The following is a 19,381-nucleotide window of genomic DNA, read 5'->3' as shown; positions in this document are numbered from 1 at the left end:
ACCTCAGAATCAGAGAACAAGTTCATTCGAGTCACAAGTCTGTGAAACCGGCGATTAACTGCTCCTAAAATATAAGCTCAGCTAAATGCTACTAGAAGTACAGATGTTTCAACATCAGCTGTTCAGAGGAGATTGCATGAAGCTGACCTAACTGGAAGAATTGCTGCAAGGAAACCATTGTTAAGAGTGCAGAATAAGAGGAAGAGACTTGCCTGGGCCAAAAAACACAGAAACTGGGCGTTTGAGAAGTGGAAGTCTGTCTTATGGACCGATGAGTCGAAATTTGAAATATTTGGGTCCAACTGCCAAGTATTTGTAAGAGGCAGAGAGGGTGAGTGCATGAGTTCTGCATGCGTGGTTCCCACTGTCAAGCATGGAGGAGGCAGTGTCATGGTCTCGGGATGCTTTGCTGGTGACAGAGTTGGTGATCTTTACCAAGTCCATGGCAAGCTGAACCAGCATGGCTGTCGTAGCGTACTTCAGAGGCATGCCATTCCATCAGAATTACGGCTAGTTGGGCAGTCCTTATTCTTCAGGTAGATAATGAACTGAAACGCACCTCAAAGTTGTGCAAGAACTATCTGGCGAAGAAGGAAAGTGAAGGACAACTCAATCTAATGACCTGGCCTGCCCAGTCTCCAGACCTCAATCCCATAGAACGTGTATGGGATGAACTGGACAGAAGAGTCAAAGCAAAGCTACCCACAAGTGCCCTACATCTCTGGGAATTGCTGCAGAAGAGCTGGGAAGACATGTCGGGTGATTTCCTGCTGAAACTTGTTAACCGAATGCCTCGTGTTTGTAAGGCTGTTATTAAGGCAAAGGGTGGCTATTTTGAGGAATCCAAGATTTAGAGACAATTTTCAATTTTCTTGAACATTGCTTTGATACTCCTTATGTTTTGTTTTGTATACTGTAACATGTGTTTTCATTTTCAAGTATTTACAAAACGTATACGCCATAAAACGTTCTGTTATGAAAAAAACTAGTTTCCAGCAGGTGTACTCAAACTTTTGACTGGTACTGTGTGTGTGTATATATATATATATATATATATATATATATATATATATATATATATATATATATATATATATATATATATAAAAACACAGATTAGATTACACTTTTTAGCAACCTCTTGGTTCCCAGCAAAAAAGTTATTAATCGAATGTTGTTATCAAGCAAAAAGCCACATTGTCAGGTTTATGCGTATGGAAAAATGATGTATACTATAGTTGTAGAAACAGCGCACTGAAATACACACCTTGTTTCATTACAGTGTTAAAAAATAAACATGAAAAACACCAAATATCAGAACAAACAACTGTTTGCTAATACTACACAGATGTGTAAAACAAAAAAGTATACACACGACAGTCAGACTCAATAAATGTACAGCTGCATTATAAAAACTGATACATAAGTAGATGCTGCGATGCGTGCACACGCTGTGTTCGTGTGTGTGCTGTAGCCAAAGAAATTGTAAAAAAAAGTTGGCATTGAGCGGCAGGCAGTTGCTAATATCCGAAATCCATTAACATTAAAGCCTGTAAGCTGACCAGAGCTGCGTTATTCTCCGACACTGTAGCTCTGAGGTGGCTGCATGATGGGGCTGCAGAGTGAAAAGAAGTGGTCAGCTGACGGCACACGCTTCAGAGTACAGCGTATGTTCATCTTCACCGCTACCGAGTCAGCGCGTTTTTATTTTAAGGCATTAAGTTATTTTGGCAACTTTTATACCATCAGTGCACGCACATACAACACACATGGGAGTATTCGTGACTAGGTTAGAATTCACATTCCTGTTTCCATGTTTCAAGTCATGGGAATTTGTTCCTGTATGGTAACATCTTGCAAATCATTTGTTAAAATGGCTCCATTTACTGGAATGTGATAAATGACTGCTCATCTTCAAAGATTAATATAATATTTGCACAAGGTTTCAAAATATGCAGAGTAGATTTCTAATCTAATCTGTCATAAAACTAATCTGAAATTATATATGCTTTCCTTTGCTGTTTGTCAGTTGCTAAGTACCCATGTTTAAGTAGCCTGCAGCACCCTTTTTTCAGCCCATGATAGGAACACTGATGGTGTTTCGAGACACACCATGAATCAAACGTCAAAGCCTGGAATAATTACAGAAGAGCTGCTATTGAAAACAATTGTGATAACACCTTCACATCATTGGCTTAGGGACTTGTCACAACTCTAAATATACTTTTTTGCTGTAAGATGACGTTATTAAAGCTTAACAAGATTGTTTTGAACAGTTATTGTTCAAAACAGATCATATGTAGATAAATGTCCCTTATGATGTGCAAAAATATATAAAATAATTCAAAAGTACATACTAGCCCCTCGATATGAAACAGACACACAAAAAAGGGTCTCTGGCAATAATTGGTTCTATGCAATTGAATTTGTAGTATACTGTAGCTAGGCCTTTGACTTTCTTTACCCTATTATTAAACCTAATGTTCTTTTACCATAAAAGGTGTTACCTGTTCAATAAGCCCAGAGGCCACACATTTTCTGTGAACTCTCCTTTCAGTCTTGCCTTTTTTGTATTGAAATATAAAAGACTAAGAGGCCAAATGCATACTGGCTACACATTTTGTCAACACTACCCAGGATAAATAAAACCTGACAGGATCAGCCTTGTTTGGAAGCCATCTTAGACTGATAATGCATTAAGAAAGAAGACAGATAGGACTAGCCTGCCAATCTCTTATTTCTATTGGTTACTTGTTTTAGGCTTAACTTTGTGTTAAAGGGGGGAAATACATACAGATTCAAACAAAAGTTCAGCTCTGCCTTTCCATCATCATCACAGTTTGGACTTACTCCTGCTAGTCTCTTGCAATTGGTTGAGAGAGAAATTGGCAATGCAGTTCATTCTGAAGTTGGACCTCTGAAGATATGTAGGCCTCAGCCTATAAATGCTTGGAATTGCATAGGAGACTTTTGTGAAACACCAGATGCACAAGGCTCAGCACAGGGCACTCTAACATATTGGTCAAGAGTGAAGTTTTTGCCCCACAACTGTGTTTCTGATTATTTGAATATAATTATGCTGGCTAGACCCACAGATGAAACATCCTGATTATGGTGTTGTCAAGCCCTCATTCTCGTTTAAGACTTGTTTGAGAAGTAAACAGGGAAGGGATTAATTTGACACATCTTTGCTCTTCTTGAAAACAGTGCTGCTGATCTTCAACGACCACACAGTAGACAGGACCCCTGTTTGCCCAGCTGCTATCGCACCACATTGCCACCTAAAGAATTCCCATGTTCTAAGCCTGTGTCAGTAACTGATTTCTGCGTGGTTCCCTGTCCAAGTTCTGACCAGATTCAGGTTGCACTAAGGGGTCAATTTGATAAGCCTATACCCCACTGTAATTCACCAAAGCTGCGGTAAATTTTATTAAATCATTTTACTGCATAAGTGATTCACCGTGGATTGCATCAACCATTTATTTGTCTTTACCATTTAAAATCCCTGAATAACCATAGAGAGGTACAGTAGGTGCAATACAGAGTGACTTACCCAGTTCTGTAGAATTCTCCAAAAAACCCGGTGGGCAATTTGGGAAATTTGGAAAACAAAAACCCCAGCAAAACAAATTAAATAGTCTGTGTCTGATATGGGGGGGGGGGGGGAAGGAATCACACCAAAATGATAATGGGGCATTCTTGAAACCTGGAGCAATCTTTTAACAGCAGGTTTCCTTCTCTAGACCTCATTACAGGTCTGTAGTGTTGAAAAACTCAAATCAAGCTACAAATTATCTTAAACCCTTCACTAACACAACTGTGGATCTCAATGCATCTACTATGAACATGTTGTGTTAATTAATTATTATTGATCAGTTTTATATCTCAGCCAATTACCAGTAACCAAGAGAATTAAGTCCTAAATCCCTATACTTTTTATACATAGAAACTGGACTTTTACTTGAGACTATATGTCACCCTTCAAAACTGAAACAACATACACTACTGTATTCACTAGATTAACAGAAAACCCTGCATTATTCCTGAATCTCTCTCTGTTGATGTGTACAAACACAGATGATTTTTATGTTTTGGCATGAGTGTTTTACTTACTAGGAAGATATTGTTTGTGCTTCCATAACGTGATGTTTCTATTGCAAAAATACATTTTCGTATTCTGTTCTGTTTAGTTTTGCTTATTTAAGGTTAAGGATACAAACTGTATGATTTGAATGTTGTCACTGGCTGTGATTTAGCAGATTTCTATATATTACCTTCCTGTAAAAGTTCATTGTGATGACTCGTACGCATTTGCATGTTAAAGTTGATCATGCTAGCCAGTATGCCTACCTTGCTGTTATATTTTTTCTTAGTCCTGACATGACTCCTCTATGTAATACATCAGCTTAAGATAACATCTTGTCTAAATGTCTTTTAAAACAAGTGACACTAAAGGACGGAAACAATTCATGCTTTGTTCTTTCTAAAGCCAAGTTTCCGCTTTTATTTTTTACGTTATGTTTAAAGGACTGGCACGGAAAGATGAGCAGCTGACGTCAAGTCAGAGAAGATTAGCTGTAAGGTATGTTCTGAAGGTATGTTTATTTTTTTGGATGTAACTAACCTAATTTCAAAATATGCCAATCAATAAGGTTATGCAGCGTTGGTAAGTCGCGGGGGGAAAAAAAACCCAAATGTAATTATAGCCTGTTTGAGTGTCATGCAGGTTTGTATGTAGGGTCTTGGACTGGTTAACTGGTCCAGTATGTTCAGTGCAGTTGTTTTTCCTTTTTAGAGGTTTGCAGTGTTGCCTTAAACACTTTTTAGTCCTATATTTCGGTTATCTAGCTAATTCATCTATATTTAAAAAAATAAATAAATAAATAAATAAATAAATAAAGTCTTTGAATTTCTTAAAAAGCCTAAAAACAGTGGCAGTGTATATGAGATCTTGTAGCATTAGGGCATTTCCACCATCAAAATCAACTTATCAACTAGGGGTTGCCAAATCAACTACAAAAGGACCCACTGTATAGTAAAGTTCTAGTGACATACTGCATAATCAAAACAGCAAAGACTGATCATGCACATTGCTTCTGATGCATTTATTTTATGTGGTTCGGGACGCTTCATTTCAGAAATTCTTCAAATTGGACATTTGTAGCTAATTATTAAAATAATGACTTTTCAGTTTATCGATTACTTTTCTTCTTTTGTTCTTCATTAACTATATCTAGTCATTGATGAATGTATATTCTATATCTACAGTCGCACACAAGTATTTGTGCAGTAAAACAAAAGAAAGACGAAGAAAGTGTTGTCATTTCTAATTGATTTATTGAAAGATATAAATTAAAGTAGCGATTCAGCTTTATAATAGAACAACAAATTAGTATGTAACATGCATAAAATGAAAAATAATATGCAAAAACTAATTTCATACTTTGACGAAAGTATTTGGGCAATCAACGTATTTTGTATGAAACACATTTGTTGCTAATTATTGACAATTATCATGATTGAAAAGCAACATTGATGATAATTATAGAATAAATATATACATAATCAAGTACTGACAGATAAATTGGTAATTTGTGATTTTAAAAAAGCAACAAAAATGGTTAAAACAGAGTACAGCAACAGTGTCAAAATGGCAGTGATACAACTAAACAGAAAAACAGCAGAATGACTTGGTTTACTGAAAAGCACTGTGTGGGCTATTATAGACAAACACAGGAGAGCAGGAACTACTGCAACTAGCTCCAGGTGTGGAAGACCAAGAAAATCTGCAAAATCTGGAAAACGAGTCGTTCGAGCAGCCCGGCAAAATCCTAAGATTACTGCAAAATATTTGACCCAAGAATTGAGAGAAGATAGTTAAGAAATTCACTAGTGAACAATTCAATGATACCTTAACAAGTTGAATGTCCATGGGTGAAAACCAAGATGCAAACCTTTATTAAAAACCTTACACAAAGGAAAGTGATTGGAGTTTAGTACCGAATACTTGAAGCCTGATTTCTTCAACCAAATTTTATGGTCTTTTTTTCTCACCAAGAAAGCAACAATATGTTTAGAGGAAGAAATAAGAAGAATTTAAAGAAAAGTTCATCATGCCCAGTGTTAACATGGTGGAGGGTGTGTGATGGGATAGGCTTGTTTTCCTTCTTCAGGCACTGGCGCCCTTTTGTATTGTAGAAGGATCAATGAATGCTGCAAAAAGTCAAGAAATGTTACACTCATTTGTTACCCAGTGCTAGAAGGCTTGTTGGATGGAAGTTTGTTTTCTGAAAAAAAAAGACATCTACAGTTATGCATTGGCATCTCAGTCCCCAGAGTTGAATCCCAACGAGATGTTGTGGATTGACTTGAAGGCTGCTGTTGCAAAAAGGAAGCCAGAGTTGATTGCAGACCTAAAAGCTGTATGTGTTGAAGAATGGGCAAAAATATCTCCAGATAGATGCTAAGAACTGGTTTCAAAATACAAAAAAACGACTGTTAGCTGTAAAGAAGCAAAAAATAATTTGATATTTTATTATAAAGCTGAATCTCTACTTCAATTGTATGTCTATAAAATAAAACAATTAGAAATTATAGAAATCACTTTCTTTGTTTTTTTTCATTATTTTAACTGTGTGTATGTATGTATGTATGTATGTATGTATGTATGCATGTATGTTTGTATGTATGTGTGTGTTTATATGTATGTACAGTGCCTATAGAAAGTCTACACCCCCTTGAACTTTTTTCATATTTTGTTGTGTCAGTGCCTCAGAGTTTCATGCATTTGAATGAGGATTGTTTTCCACTTATCTACACACTATACTCCACACTGTTAAGGGGAAAGAACTTGCATATTAAAAATACAAAACTGAAAGATCATAAGTGGATAAGTCTCAACCCCTCTGACCTAATACTTGGTGGAAGCACCTTTGGCAGTAATTACAGCTGTGAGTCTGTTGGAATAGGTCTCTACCAACTTTGCACACCTAGATTTGGCAATATTTGACCATTCTTCTTTACAAAACTGTTCAAGCTCTGTCAAGTTCCTTGGGGAGCGTTGGTGGACAGCAATCTTCAAGTCATGCCACAAATTTTTGATTGGATTTAGGTCAGGGCTGTGACTAGGTCACTCAAGGACATTTAACTTTTTGTTCCTTAGCCACTCCAGTGTAGCTTTGACTGTGTAATTTAGGTCGTTGTCATGCTGAAAGGTGAACTTCCGTTCACGTTTTCAGCTTTCTTGCAAAAAAAAAAAAAAAAATTTAATGCATTTTAATTCCAGGCTATAAGGCAACAAAAGGTGAACATTTTGAAAGGGGGGTGTAGACTTTCTATAGGCACTGTATATTATATCTAGTGATGCAAGGTTATGTATATTGCCTCTCAAACAGTAGACCCACTCATTATAATTTTTTTTATTTTTTCTGTTGGATGAGGTATAATCTCCTGGTTTCTATTTCAGGAGGATGCCAACCTTGCTGGAGTATTTCAGTTACAACTGCAACTTTATGGGCATCCTGGTCGGGCCTACAAGCTCCTACAAGGACTACATAGCTTTCATTGAAGGCACAGCATATCACGTAAAATACTCAGAGACCAACGGCAAAGAGAATGGAAAGTGTAAGCAGAGTGAACCTTCACCGAAGGTAGGAAGGCTTTCTTAACTGATCCATGAAGCTGAATTCTGTCTCTGATAACAGGACTGACTGACTGCCATCCTGAATCTCCTTCTCCTTCTCATGGAGCTGTGCACTGGGAAACACTGCAGATCATGCATGCTGGTATACACAGTAACTACCAGACTGAGGCTGTGTGACAGAATGGTGTGGTGACAATAACTGAGTTCCAAACAGTACTGTATTTATAAAGGTCTGTGTTTTAAAAGTTTCCAAAAGTAAATAATAAATCCGCCCCTCTACCAGTGCTGGTATCGGGGGGGGGTACACAGGTTTTCAGTCCCAAATAATAAACAACAATCCCACACAAGTAATCCACAGTCCATGAAATGGTGCTCTTCAAACCCAAATGTGGTGCGTGTTTTGTGCAGTGCCGTGAGGGTAGTGTTCAGGGACTTGTGCTGGCTCCGTGGCTGCAGCACCGGTTGGCTACTCCTCCTCTGCAATACAACAAACAAACAAACACAGCGCTCCAGCTTGTTAAGACGTTTCAGCGTAAGGGGCTGTACTCGCGTGGCTGCGTCCCCTTTGTACTCTCCAACTCCTCACTGTGATCAGCTGGGCGCCACGCTCTATCCAATCGCTGCATGCCTCCCATTTTCTCTTTTTTTCTGATACAAAGCCCATCTCTTCAGTGGTACAATGTATTTGTTAATCCGTCACAGTCTGCGTTTTTTTTTCTCGCATGCCAAATCAGTCTGTTTTATTGTGCAGTTGCACAGCGCTTCCTCCAATTTCACCTGACAAAAATGCAGCAAAATCAAAGCAAACTAGACAAGCTACGGTAATGTAAAAGTTAATCATTAAACCGTTTTAGATACTGCGATGCATTTTTAAAAGATTCTGTGCTTTTGTTCATTTTCATTTGCAAGTGAGCTGTGACATTTGGGCCTTATCGAGCACTATATTCTGCAATTTTGAATACTGACTTTGGATACTGTTTTAATTCTGGAAACCTGGTGTTGTTTTTTTTAATCTTTTGCTAAATTGCATTGCCTTCTACGTTTTATGCAGTTATGTGCATGGATAACATTTTGATTTAATTTTGCTGTTGGGGGACTTTTACATACTGCTACAATACGTACCGGATTAACAAGTATGTACTGTATTACAGTCCACATGTGCACAGTCGTCTCTTTTGGCAAATTATATTTTCAGGATCATATTGTTCAGAATTAAAGTACTGTTTTGTTGAAAACATAGTACTGTACCAACAAAACCAACTACAATACATCTAAATGGAAGCCTACTTCTTTTAAAGCACAGTCCTTTCAGCTGTGTATTTTTCACATTGTATACACATCTTTTTGTGTTCCCTGAAAAAACAGACAAGGGTTGGAACGGGCCAAAATGAAATGATCAAATATGCATCGCTCTCGTTTAACCGTAACTGAATTCAAAAGTTTATAGTTGGATATGTGAGTGCTGACTGTTTTGCTTTCAAATTAACATGCAGGGGATGGACAAAACCTGTGTATATGTAAATAGTGTATAGGCCCACATGTCTATTCATACTTAATTACCTGTTTGGGGGTGGAAGTCTACAGTATAGTTCGGTGTGGGTTTTTTTGTTGTTGTTTTTTGTTTATAAATATACATAATGTCCAATAGAGTCACACCGTTTTGACTTGAAACTGTAACTCGTAATTGGATACCGAAGCATCTGCTAACTTTGTATCTGTTTGCTTATCAATGTCTGTCCTGGAAATCAGCTTTCTCTGTTAGTTAAAATTGTATTCTGTTAATCCCAAGGCACAGTTTTGGCTTGGCAGTCTGTAATGGAGAATTTTTCCTGTTTCAGGTGGAGGTGATTCACAAGCTGTCCGTCTGTGTGATATCTCTGCTAGTTTACCTGACTGTCTCGAAAAGCTTTTCTGTGGAACGCAATGTTGACGACGCCTTCATTGCATCAACGCCGTTTTACACCCGGGTCATCTACCTGTACTTGTCCATGCTGACCACCAGACCCAAGTACTATTTTGCATGGACACTAGGTAAGTGACTGTTCCAGGGTTACAGCATTTGGTTTTGGGATTAACAAAAATCAAAAAGTCGTGCTTATATTAGGTGGAGTTGGGTTGTAAAAGCGTTACCCAGCGAGCCGAGTCACAGCAAGGGAATCTGTTCCAAACACAAGGGAAGTAAAAGCCATTGCATTTAGCACTTTGGTACCACTGTAACCTCAGCATGTGCCAATGGAATTTGAAATTCCCTAGTGAAACAATTATGAAGAGACAGTTTAAAACAGCCCCTTCCAGTGACTGTGCAGGATAGGGTGTTTACAGTAGGCTGCTAGAATCCTGGTTCCAGTAATAGCATGTGTCCTTGGTAATGGTATAGCCATTATTTACAGTATAATTGTAAATCTCGAAAAACTACTCGCTTCTAAATCTTTTGTAGTCATCTTTGTATTACTTTAGTATAAATACATGTTAATTTGGATTCATATGTTGTTTTTTTCTGACTTTATGTGAACGAAAAGACACACATTTGCCCATTTTCCGATTGGAAATAGTGATATTTTTAAATATCACTGTCCTGGTCACAAAAGCAAAGTTTGTGGGGAATAATAGCCATGTTCTATACTTTTGAGGCATAAGCAATTAGGAAATAACACTTACTACCCAGTTACACAGTTTAATCACTTGTGAGTGCACATGGTGTGATTTATGGCGTCAGGCAAACACTCTTTTTATTTGACATTGTTATGACAGCCTTGTGGTAGAGTTCAGTTTTTATGTAATAATAATAATATGCATTAATGTATCGCAAAAATATACATAAGAAACTTAAAGCCCGACTGACATGGTAAGTAACTGAATAACTACTACAGCTATGGCCAAAGGTTTTGCTGCAATTGTAGGATTGCAACATTAATTAAAAAAACAAAAAAAACAAAACAAAAAAAAAAAACTATATGAACATAATTTAGCTATTTTATTTAACATCATATAATCAAAGAAAGTACAAAATGAAATTGCAAAAGTCTACCGGAAGCCATAGTAGTACAGTATTTAATGTTAGATTTTGAATTGTTTAATTTTTTTTAATTCAGTAGGAAGCAAAATTAGTTAATTCTATAGGATGATGCAAAACATTTGGCCGTAGTTGTACTGAGAAGACAGTGGTGTTGTGTACAGCATGATTTACCTGTTCTGCAGTGGTGTGGGTAGATAGCATTCAGATAGCATCTGTAAACCTCACAACTCTCGACTGTACTGGACTATGTGGCACCCAGTTGTATCAGTGACTTTACTGCTCTACTTGATTTTACTCTTAATGGTAACCATATTCTCATGTTTTGTAATTGCTTGTAATTAAAATAGTTCTTATCCATTTATTGCACTTACTATTTGCTCTTTATGGAATTTACTCTCATAAGCAAACACCTTTACTACAAGTTTAACTGCTCTTAATCGAATTTGCTCTTAAACTGAATTACTTACTGTACTGTCTTTTGCCCTTATTTGAATTTTCTCATGTTCTACTGATTGTATTGTATTTTATAACTGCTCTTATTGGTAATGATATTTTGTAACAACTGTAAGTCATCCTGGATAAGGTCGTCTGTTAAGAAAATAAAAATAATATTAACAATGATTTAGTGCTGCATTACAGTCCCCCCATGTGGTTAGAAAAGGATTTGCAAACAGCTTTTATTTCAATTAAGATGAATTGGAAATTAAGAATGAATTATGTGTATTTGGGTATAAACATTCCACAACAGATTCCATTGAATTACATACCGCAATTACCAGATGGGTCTATTACTATATATGCCTATTGCTGAGTAAATGTGCTTTAGATCTTAATGATTGCTTGTTCTGACAGAGAATATTAATCAGCAGTATTTTGCAACCTTTTTCTTAGGCACCCAATACATAGTTAGTCTCCAGTGATGATATCTTGATTGTGTAGTGTCTTACTGATATAACTGTCTCATTATGTTCTGAAGATTTTTCTAATCAGAATATTCAGTGCTTAATCGATTCCCATCAATGATTCATTGCCGTCTGTCTTTGTTTTTGGTAGCGGATGCTATCAACAATGCAGCAGGATTTGGCTTTAATGGCTACAACAAGGACGGGACGCCTCGCTGGGACCTGGTTTCAAACATCAGAATAACAAACATTGAGGTTTGGACAGGCGTGCACAGTGTTTACCATGCTTTTGTATCTCTTCTGACTTGCAGAGCCAAGTCAATAAAAATAACCTTTTTATTATTTTTTACAGTTTGCCACAAGTTTTAAGATGTTCCTTGATAACTGGAATATACAGACAGCACTCTGGCTTAAAAGGTATGGAATAAACAAAATTAAAAAAAAAAAAAAAAAAAAAAAAACTTTAAAATTGACAAGCTTTATTTATATAGCTGCTGTAATAATTTCATATAGCACTTGCGTTTAGCCCTAAAAGTATTCCTGATGTCTTTTATGTTGGTTGTCCTGATAAAATATGACCGAATACTCAGTTAGGGTTTCTCTAGAGAATTGTGGTTGTGAAATAATCCAGCGTTTTATCTCTTTACAAGCTAGGACAACCTACTGCAAGTTGAAGAATCATTCAGTTTGTTCAAGAGAAGCTTTGAACAACAATCTTTTCCTTTTTACTATCTGCTGTAAATGGTTCCTCTGGGAAATCTATTCCTTCAATGTTGGTTTCACTTATACACTGACAATCAAATGCATCTAAAGGTTGATGCCCCTTGGTGGTGTCTATGCTCCCATGCAGTTAATTGCCAGTAAAACTGTACTTGAACAACCAGATCTAGACTCCAAATAAGGTCATTCATGACCTTTTACCCTCAAGTTTGGCAATTGTGTACAGCCATCCTTCATGAGTTGGGGGTTAAATAGTTAGGTAGATTTTAACTTACTGATCTTATTAGTAAATGTCCACATAAAATTGTGACAAATGTCAATCTGTGTTTTTTCTTAGGGTTTCAATCTGTAAATTCTGTGCAAACTGAAGTAGTGCTTTAGAGTGAACAAAGCGCCAATATCCATCTCTGTCATTGTTTAGTGATGAGATGAAGAGTCCTGTAGGTCACGCAGTGTAACCATTGCTTTCTTGTCCGTACAGAGTCTGTTATGAGAGATGTCCGTACAACCCAACAGCAGCAACCTTCTTGCTGTCAGCGATCTGGCACGGAGTGTATCCCGGATATTACCTGACGTTCTTAACAGGGATCGTAATGACGAAAACAGCACGGGCAGTAAGTAAACCGTAGAGATTTTGGGGCACATCTGCTAGGGCTAGCTAGCTGCATAGCTCTGTTTTTTGTTGAGAAAGTATTTTCTCTTTGTGTTTTTTCTGTTTTTTTTAACAGATGTCATGTGCAGGCCTGTCTGTAATGTGGTGCTGAAGCACATGTGCAGAAGAGCAGCTGCTGGGCTCAGCAGCACTGAGCCGGACCGAGATAATCTCTTCGGTTGTCGTTGTTGCTTGCAATTTCAGCCACAGCATCTTGATGCCGTTTAGATAACAGCTTTTTAGCATCACCATTGCGAAGGCAGTTAGTCCATTCTAACATGCAGGCTTCCCTCAGTCTCAAGTGGGTACTAACTGAATGGTTTTGCCAGTGGCTTTTACAGGTGTGCATCCCTGTACGTTGCCGCCCACAGTGACCTCGAACAGGCGGACCCACTCTGATCCCGACCTGGTGCTAAAACTGGCGTCCCTGTACCGACCTAGTGCTAAAGTCACCAAACCGGTACAGAACCGACCGCGGTTATGACCCGGTGGTAATGTCACTCAACCAGGACCGAGGTTACCATACTCGTTTTGATGGTCACCTGTATATTTTACTTTTCAAACCCATAAGATTCATTCAAAACCCTTAAGAAAAAGAAAAATGACTGGAAAATCAGTTTGAATTATTCTATTTCTGCTGAAACTAATTAACAAATTGTTTAAGAAATTAACATTAAAATTGTTTAATAGATTAACATTCAAATCTGTATTTGCTTTTTATTGAAAAACTAAATGCAAATCCAAATACTTCCACTACCAAAACTAAATACAAATGGACACGCTTGACTAAATATTCCAACTGCATTTGAAATACTTTTCCATACAACAATCATTAATGTATTGATTAATCAACACTGACATTAGTGCATGTTATTTTTTATTATCATTATTAATGTATTTGCCTGATGCCTTAATCCAATGCAACATAAAGGATTGCAGTTTATATAATAGTAATATAAAGACAGTATATTGTGTTATGAAACATATGTAAAAAGTAACAGGGCTTTTAAAAAAAGTAGAACATAACACAGTGCTTCTCAGACCTTTGCATTGGATCTGCTGCGCATGCGCCCTCTGCAGGCCTGGTTCAACAGCAGGGTTTTTGAGCCCATGTTGAACCGTAACCTCCTATTGACAGTGTCCCACCGCTATCTAAAGACACTCTCTTGGTGGAAACAGCTGGCCCACCTACGCCTAGACGTAGCTTTGGGCAGTGTCACCAGAAGGGAGGTCATCACCACGGACACATCCAGCCTGGGCTGGGGTGCTGTGTGGAATGGCCGGGGTGTGCAAGGTGTGTGGAACCACCCTTGGTAGGGTCTCCACATCAGTGTTTTAGAGCTGCAGGCAATTTACCTGATCTTGCAGAATTTTTTGCCGGAGGTTTGAGGGAGACATGTGCTTGTCCATACAGACAACACAACAGTGGTGGCTTACAACAACCACTCCATTGTGTGGTCTACAAGCTTTTGCTGTGGGCTCTTGCAAACCTCCTCCCACTGCATGCTTCTGCTTGGGGTGACAAACAGGGCGGCGGACCTCCTCACAAGGGGAGTTCCCAGAGGCTTCGGCCTGAGGTGTGAGAGGTTTGGGAGAGCAGAGCTAGACCTCTTTGCCTTCCTGGAATCAACCCACTGTCCCCTCTGGTTTTCCATAATGGGAGATGGGGAACCACTGGGAATATATGTCTTGGCACACCAGTTGCCGAGGTATCTGATATATGCCTTCCCACCGCTTGCCCTGATCCTGCTGTGTCTGGAGAAAATCAGGCAGGACTGGGCCAAATAGCCCCATATTGACCCAGGAGACTCTGGTTTACAACCCTGATGCAGCTCCTGAGCAGCCGACTGTGGAGACTGCCAATGCGACCTGCTCAGTCAGACGTTGCATTTGAGCCGTCTGGGTCTATCCAAAAGGGTTATTGACACCCTACAAAATACCAGAGCACCACTGATACATTCCCTTTATGGGTACAAGTGGGACATCTTTAAGGAGTTGCTTTTTGAATTTGGATTTGGCTTGTTCCAAACTACACCTCTAGCATGTGATTTTTTGTATCATATTTAAAAAGGGAGTAAAGTTAAGGGAGTAAAGCCCAGCTGTTTTACTGTAAAAGAATGAAAGCACAGTTTAGCCACCGAGCGGGCACAGAAAGGGCAGTTGTAGAGTTATTGTTTGGACCGAGCTTGCCACACTGCCCTGACAGTATAAGGGATTACTTCTAATGTTTTCACTGCCATGAAGCCCGTTCTGAACCGCACTCTCGATAAGCACACTGTTCTAATCATTGCCTCTCATCCCTCTGCCAGCAGGTTCATTTACTTCTTAGAGGCAGTAGCATTCTGGGGCAGGTTGAGTAAGCAGCCATGGCAGGAAAATACATCAGGGGTCAAAATCATAAACTTCTTTTGGAAAGCTGAGAAACATTGGAAGCGTAGCTTAAGGGTGGGATCGGGTAGTTCACTCTCCATGCCATTCAGTATTTTTGTGACACTCCAGTGTTTCACATTGCCCTATGCAGCCACTAGATATAAAATGCCTTTAATCTCTTCTTTCCTGGATGCGATCCAAATGAGAAGAAAACAGAAATCCCTTCCACAATTGTTTAGAGTGTATGATAAGTTTAAAGTCAACAAAACAGTACATCATTGAAACTTTTCTTTTTGTAGCTGTATGAATGAACACAGTAAGTGCTTTTACAAACGTATAATAAGTTGTTGTTTTCTCTTGCCGTTCCAGATAAGACACAACGTGAGGCAGTACTTCCTCTGCTCTTCTACACACAAATTAATCTATGATGTCATAACGGGGGCAGGGACTCAAATTGCTATAAGCTACACAGTGGTACCCTTTGTACTGCTCTCTGTGCCACCTTCTCTGAAGTTCTACAAGTAAGTACATCGCTTTATTTCATCTAGAGAATTTGATTCCTAAGCATGCATGCTTGAGTGCTTTGATACCATGGATGAATCATTAAACAGCACTGAATACCAGGTGGGTCAGTAACAGTTCTTGTCGTGGTCAGACTAACCTGCAGCAGCAGGATCATGGAGAAACAGAGACACATAGGACAGGGATCATTGGCATCAAAGATCCACCTGGAGTGGACAAAACAGAAATGACCTTGCTTCAGAAATTAACCTAGCTAGTGACCAGTTGCTGTCAAATCGCTTGGCAGATTGACGAATCTCTCCCGCTCTTTACAGTTGCAGTGCTACCTCAATGACAGCTGCCCTTTGCCTCCAAAATGCTGTTTCAATTGAATTATTTTGTGTTGCATATTCTCCGGTTCTTTTATAAGAAATTAGCATTTCAAATGTTCTTGTGCATCAAACTTCAAGCTTAATGGATATTCTAATATAATATGCTGGACTATTTGAAAAACTTGCAATCCATTTATTTGGTGTGGATCATTTGAAATATGAATGCTTTGTGGTAGGAATGTGAAAACATACACCCTTGACTGTGCATTTTCTATTCCAGGTCATGTTACTTCTGCCTGCACATCATTTGTTTCTTGGTGATAACGATTTTATCATTGAAGCCGAGACAAATACGAGACAAACCGACAGAGAACAGCCTGCACCAGGAGCATCTGCAGGGAGGACTAGTTGCAAACCATAGCCATTTTGCCATGGATAACAACAGCAACCGGAAACGGAATGCAACATGAGGATATGGACCCTTTCGACAGGGGACGAGAACACTGGACAAGTGCAGAAAATCATTTGTTTTTTTTTAAAGAAATTTAGAAGAAAAAAAAAATTATAGTAATAAACCCTTCCAGTAAGTAGCACTATGGAGAGGGAAAGTAATTGCTTGATGATTTAAAATCAAATAGCAGAGTGAAGCTGACACAGATAACTGAAAAAAGAGCAATGTGGAACAATGCAAACTTAAAATAATAAATAAATAAAATGATTAAATAAATAATAGTAATGTGGTCTAATCAAAAGAGCCAGTATGCAAAATGTTTTACAGTCGCCTTAAACCCTCTATCTACTTAACCGGTTCACAGATTGACATTCATTTACAGTGTCATAAGGTTCCTTTGATGGCGATAGTAGCAGAACTCTTTAGGTAGATAGACAAGCAGCAGTCTTTTCTGAAAGGAAGCCGTCTCCGGAAGATAACAGTATTTAGAGGGTTTTTGTCTGTGTAAAAATACAGTAAAACCTCTCCAGTAAAAAAAAAAAAAACAAACAAAAAAAAAAAAAACCTATTTTTAGTCTTAGCAAATGTACGTGCCATTTTGATTTAACTCCGTGTTCTGTTCTAAAGCATAGGTAGTGTCTGTCTTTCTCTTTTTTTTCCGTTTCCTCAAAAATGGATGTTATTAGAAATATGGGTGTGAAACACAGGAGTATACTGTATAGTTTTCATGCCAGCCCTTCCGCTCATACATTTTAAGGGCTCATTATTCTTTTTTTAAATCTATATAGTAATCATTTATTCCCAGATTCAGTTTTAAAGTTCATTGCAGGTTTCTTCACGGTCGGAAGCCTTGGTTGTAACAATTTTAGCTGACGCGTTGGAGCAAATGGAGTTTATCATGACCAACCCATCATGACCCTATCAAAAGGCAGCCTTCTCCTCCCATTGTAGCTTTCCTGAAATGTTCAGACCGAATGAGATTAGGTGCTGACTGACCCAAGGTTGCGTGTCAGGGGAACGAGGTTGCAGTTTGATAGGTTGTTCAGTGTCATACAGTGGGGAGTGGGGTCAAGGTAACAAGGTCAGTTACAGTCTAATTTGTACATGTCCTACATCATCCGTAATTACTTGAGACTGTTTCGACCCAGTTCCCAGTGAATAGGTATCCAAAACACAGTAAACACTATCTTTTTTTGGAGCTGTGTGGCAAGCAGTGTTTTTGGAAAAAAACAAAAATATATTTAATGTATGCTGATATATACTTTAAGTGATTACTAAAAATACATACAGTAATTATAATAAAAACAAAGTGAATAATAACCCTCATAACATCTGTGGCCCTGTGCACTCTTTACTAGAAGAGTAAACAAAGACTAATTGGAAATTGCATTTCCTGAACTAACCTGCAATCAATTTCATGAACTTGTTTTGTGTTTGTTTTTATGTTACATAAAAAGTGTGGTGTTCTTTTTTTTTTAATATCCACAAAAAAGGGAGACATTATATTGCAAATAGGATAAACTGCTGGTTTTATTTGCATTTTTAAAAACACTTGCATGCTTTTTTATGGTGAAACAAAATCTGTTAAGGGATGGAGAGTTGGTGCTATTCCAGATAAGTGGAGATTTGCAAATAGACCTGCTGCAAATACTCCTTTTGAATGAGGCACAGTGCCAGCTAGCAGTTCCAGAGCCGTGCTGATTCCTATAATGAATGCAGATATCTATAATGAGAGACCTTCAGTAATCATTTTCTTCAAATACTCCCCAGATAGATAAAATGATACTGTAATAAACCCTTAAGAACACTGGTGCAAATGATTTGTCCAAGCGTTTTTTGGCATCTAAGCTCATATACAGAAGGAATATGTTTCTAATGTAACACAAAGTTCTAAATGTTCTGAATTGACTCAATCAGATGTGATGGGGTGGTGGAAATACATTAAAACATACAGCTATGAAAATGTAGACTAAGCAACATTTATACTTTATCTCTCTATTAGAAACCACTTATAATTAAAAAAAAATACAAATACATGTTTATTCCAATCAAGCTTTTTGACTTGGTTGACTGGCAGCTACCCAGTAGAGTAGTGAGAGGGTCTCAACTGTTGCCCAAGCAAGCAATTTGCGTCACTGTTTAAGAAAATTATATTACATGGCAACTTACCTCTCACGGGTCAAAAATGTTTCTGAGGCCCTCTTAATATAAAGAGTGAAACAACCATTACATTTTATTTCCAAGTAAAATATTCTGATGGTCCACTGTTATCCTTACTACTTAGCTGTACTGAAATATCGATTGAAAATACTTTTTGTTTTCTTTTTCTGTGTATTATTTAAAAAAAAAAAATTACCATCTGTATAGCAAGTGAGTAGTAGTGCTTCAGAACATCTAGACTGGTTCCAAGATTCCCTGTGCTGTTGCTAGGTGATAATGACCTTACCTTAGCAGGCCCAATGTGAGATGCAGTTTGTTGTGATAATGTCCAAGTTACAGCTTCAAGATATAAGAGCTTATCAATGCAAGTTCCTTCAGTAAAAAGTGCCAAACTAAGTGTCTAATCAGGGTGTGTCCAGTTTAAAGAAAAGAAACTAAGCTGAGAGAAAAATATATAATTTATTTACTGACCTAATAGTAAAAAATATCAGCAAAGAAGAAAACTATTTTTTTAACACCTAATGAAATAGATTTTCAATTACAATTTACTTAGTTTTTTGCACATTCGGTAAAATAATATTACGCAGTGTTAATAGACTTGCTAGCCAAGTGGTGCAAGGACATGAGAAACCTTA

The 19,381-nt window shown here is 37.9% G+C and overlaps 1 protein-coding gene across 1 annotated transcript in view; it reads left to right on the top strand.

Annotated features, from left to right (window-relative positions):
* Window positions 1-19,381, top strand: part of LOC121315509 (lysophospholipid acyltransferase 2-like) — an 85,595-nt gene extending 66,214 nt beyond the window's left edge. Inside the window, exons 6-13 of the mRNA XM_041249655.1 lie at window positions 4,528-4,582; window positions 7,466-7,649; window positions 9,481-9,673; window positions 11,712-11,815; window positions 11,913-11,977; window positions 12,762-12,894; window positions 15,672-15,823; window positions 16,416-19,381. Coding sequence (XP_041105589.1) covers window positions 4,528-4,582; window positions 7,466-7,649; window positions 9,481-9,673; window positions 11,712-11,815; window positions 11,913-11,977; window positions 12,762-12,894; window positions 15,672-15,823; window positions 16,416-16,605 — 1,076 coding nt within the window. The 3' untranslated portion in view covers window positions 16,606-19,381. The remainder of the gene's footprint in view (window positions 1-4,527; window positions 4,583-7,465; window positions 7,650-9,480; window positions 9,674-11,711; window positions 11,816-11,912; window positions 11,978-12,761; window positions 12,895-15,671; window positions 15,824-16,415) is intronic.

Source organism: Polyodon spathula, chromosome 5, assembly GCF_017654505.1.
Source record: "Polyodon spathula isolate WHYD16114869_AA chromosome 5, ASM1765450v1, whole genome shotgun sequence".
Lineage (NCBI taxonomy): Eukaryota > Metazoa > Chordata > Actinopteri > Acipenseriformes > Polyodontidae > Polyodon > Polyodon spathula.
Note: the sequence above shows the minus strand (reverse complement) of the source record. Positions and strands in the feature narration are given on the sequence as shown.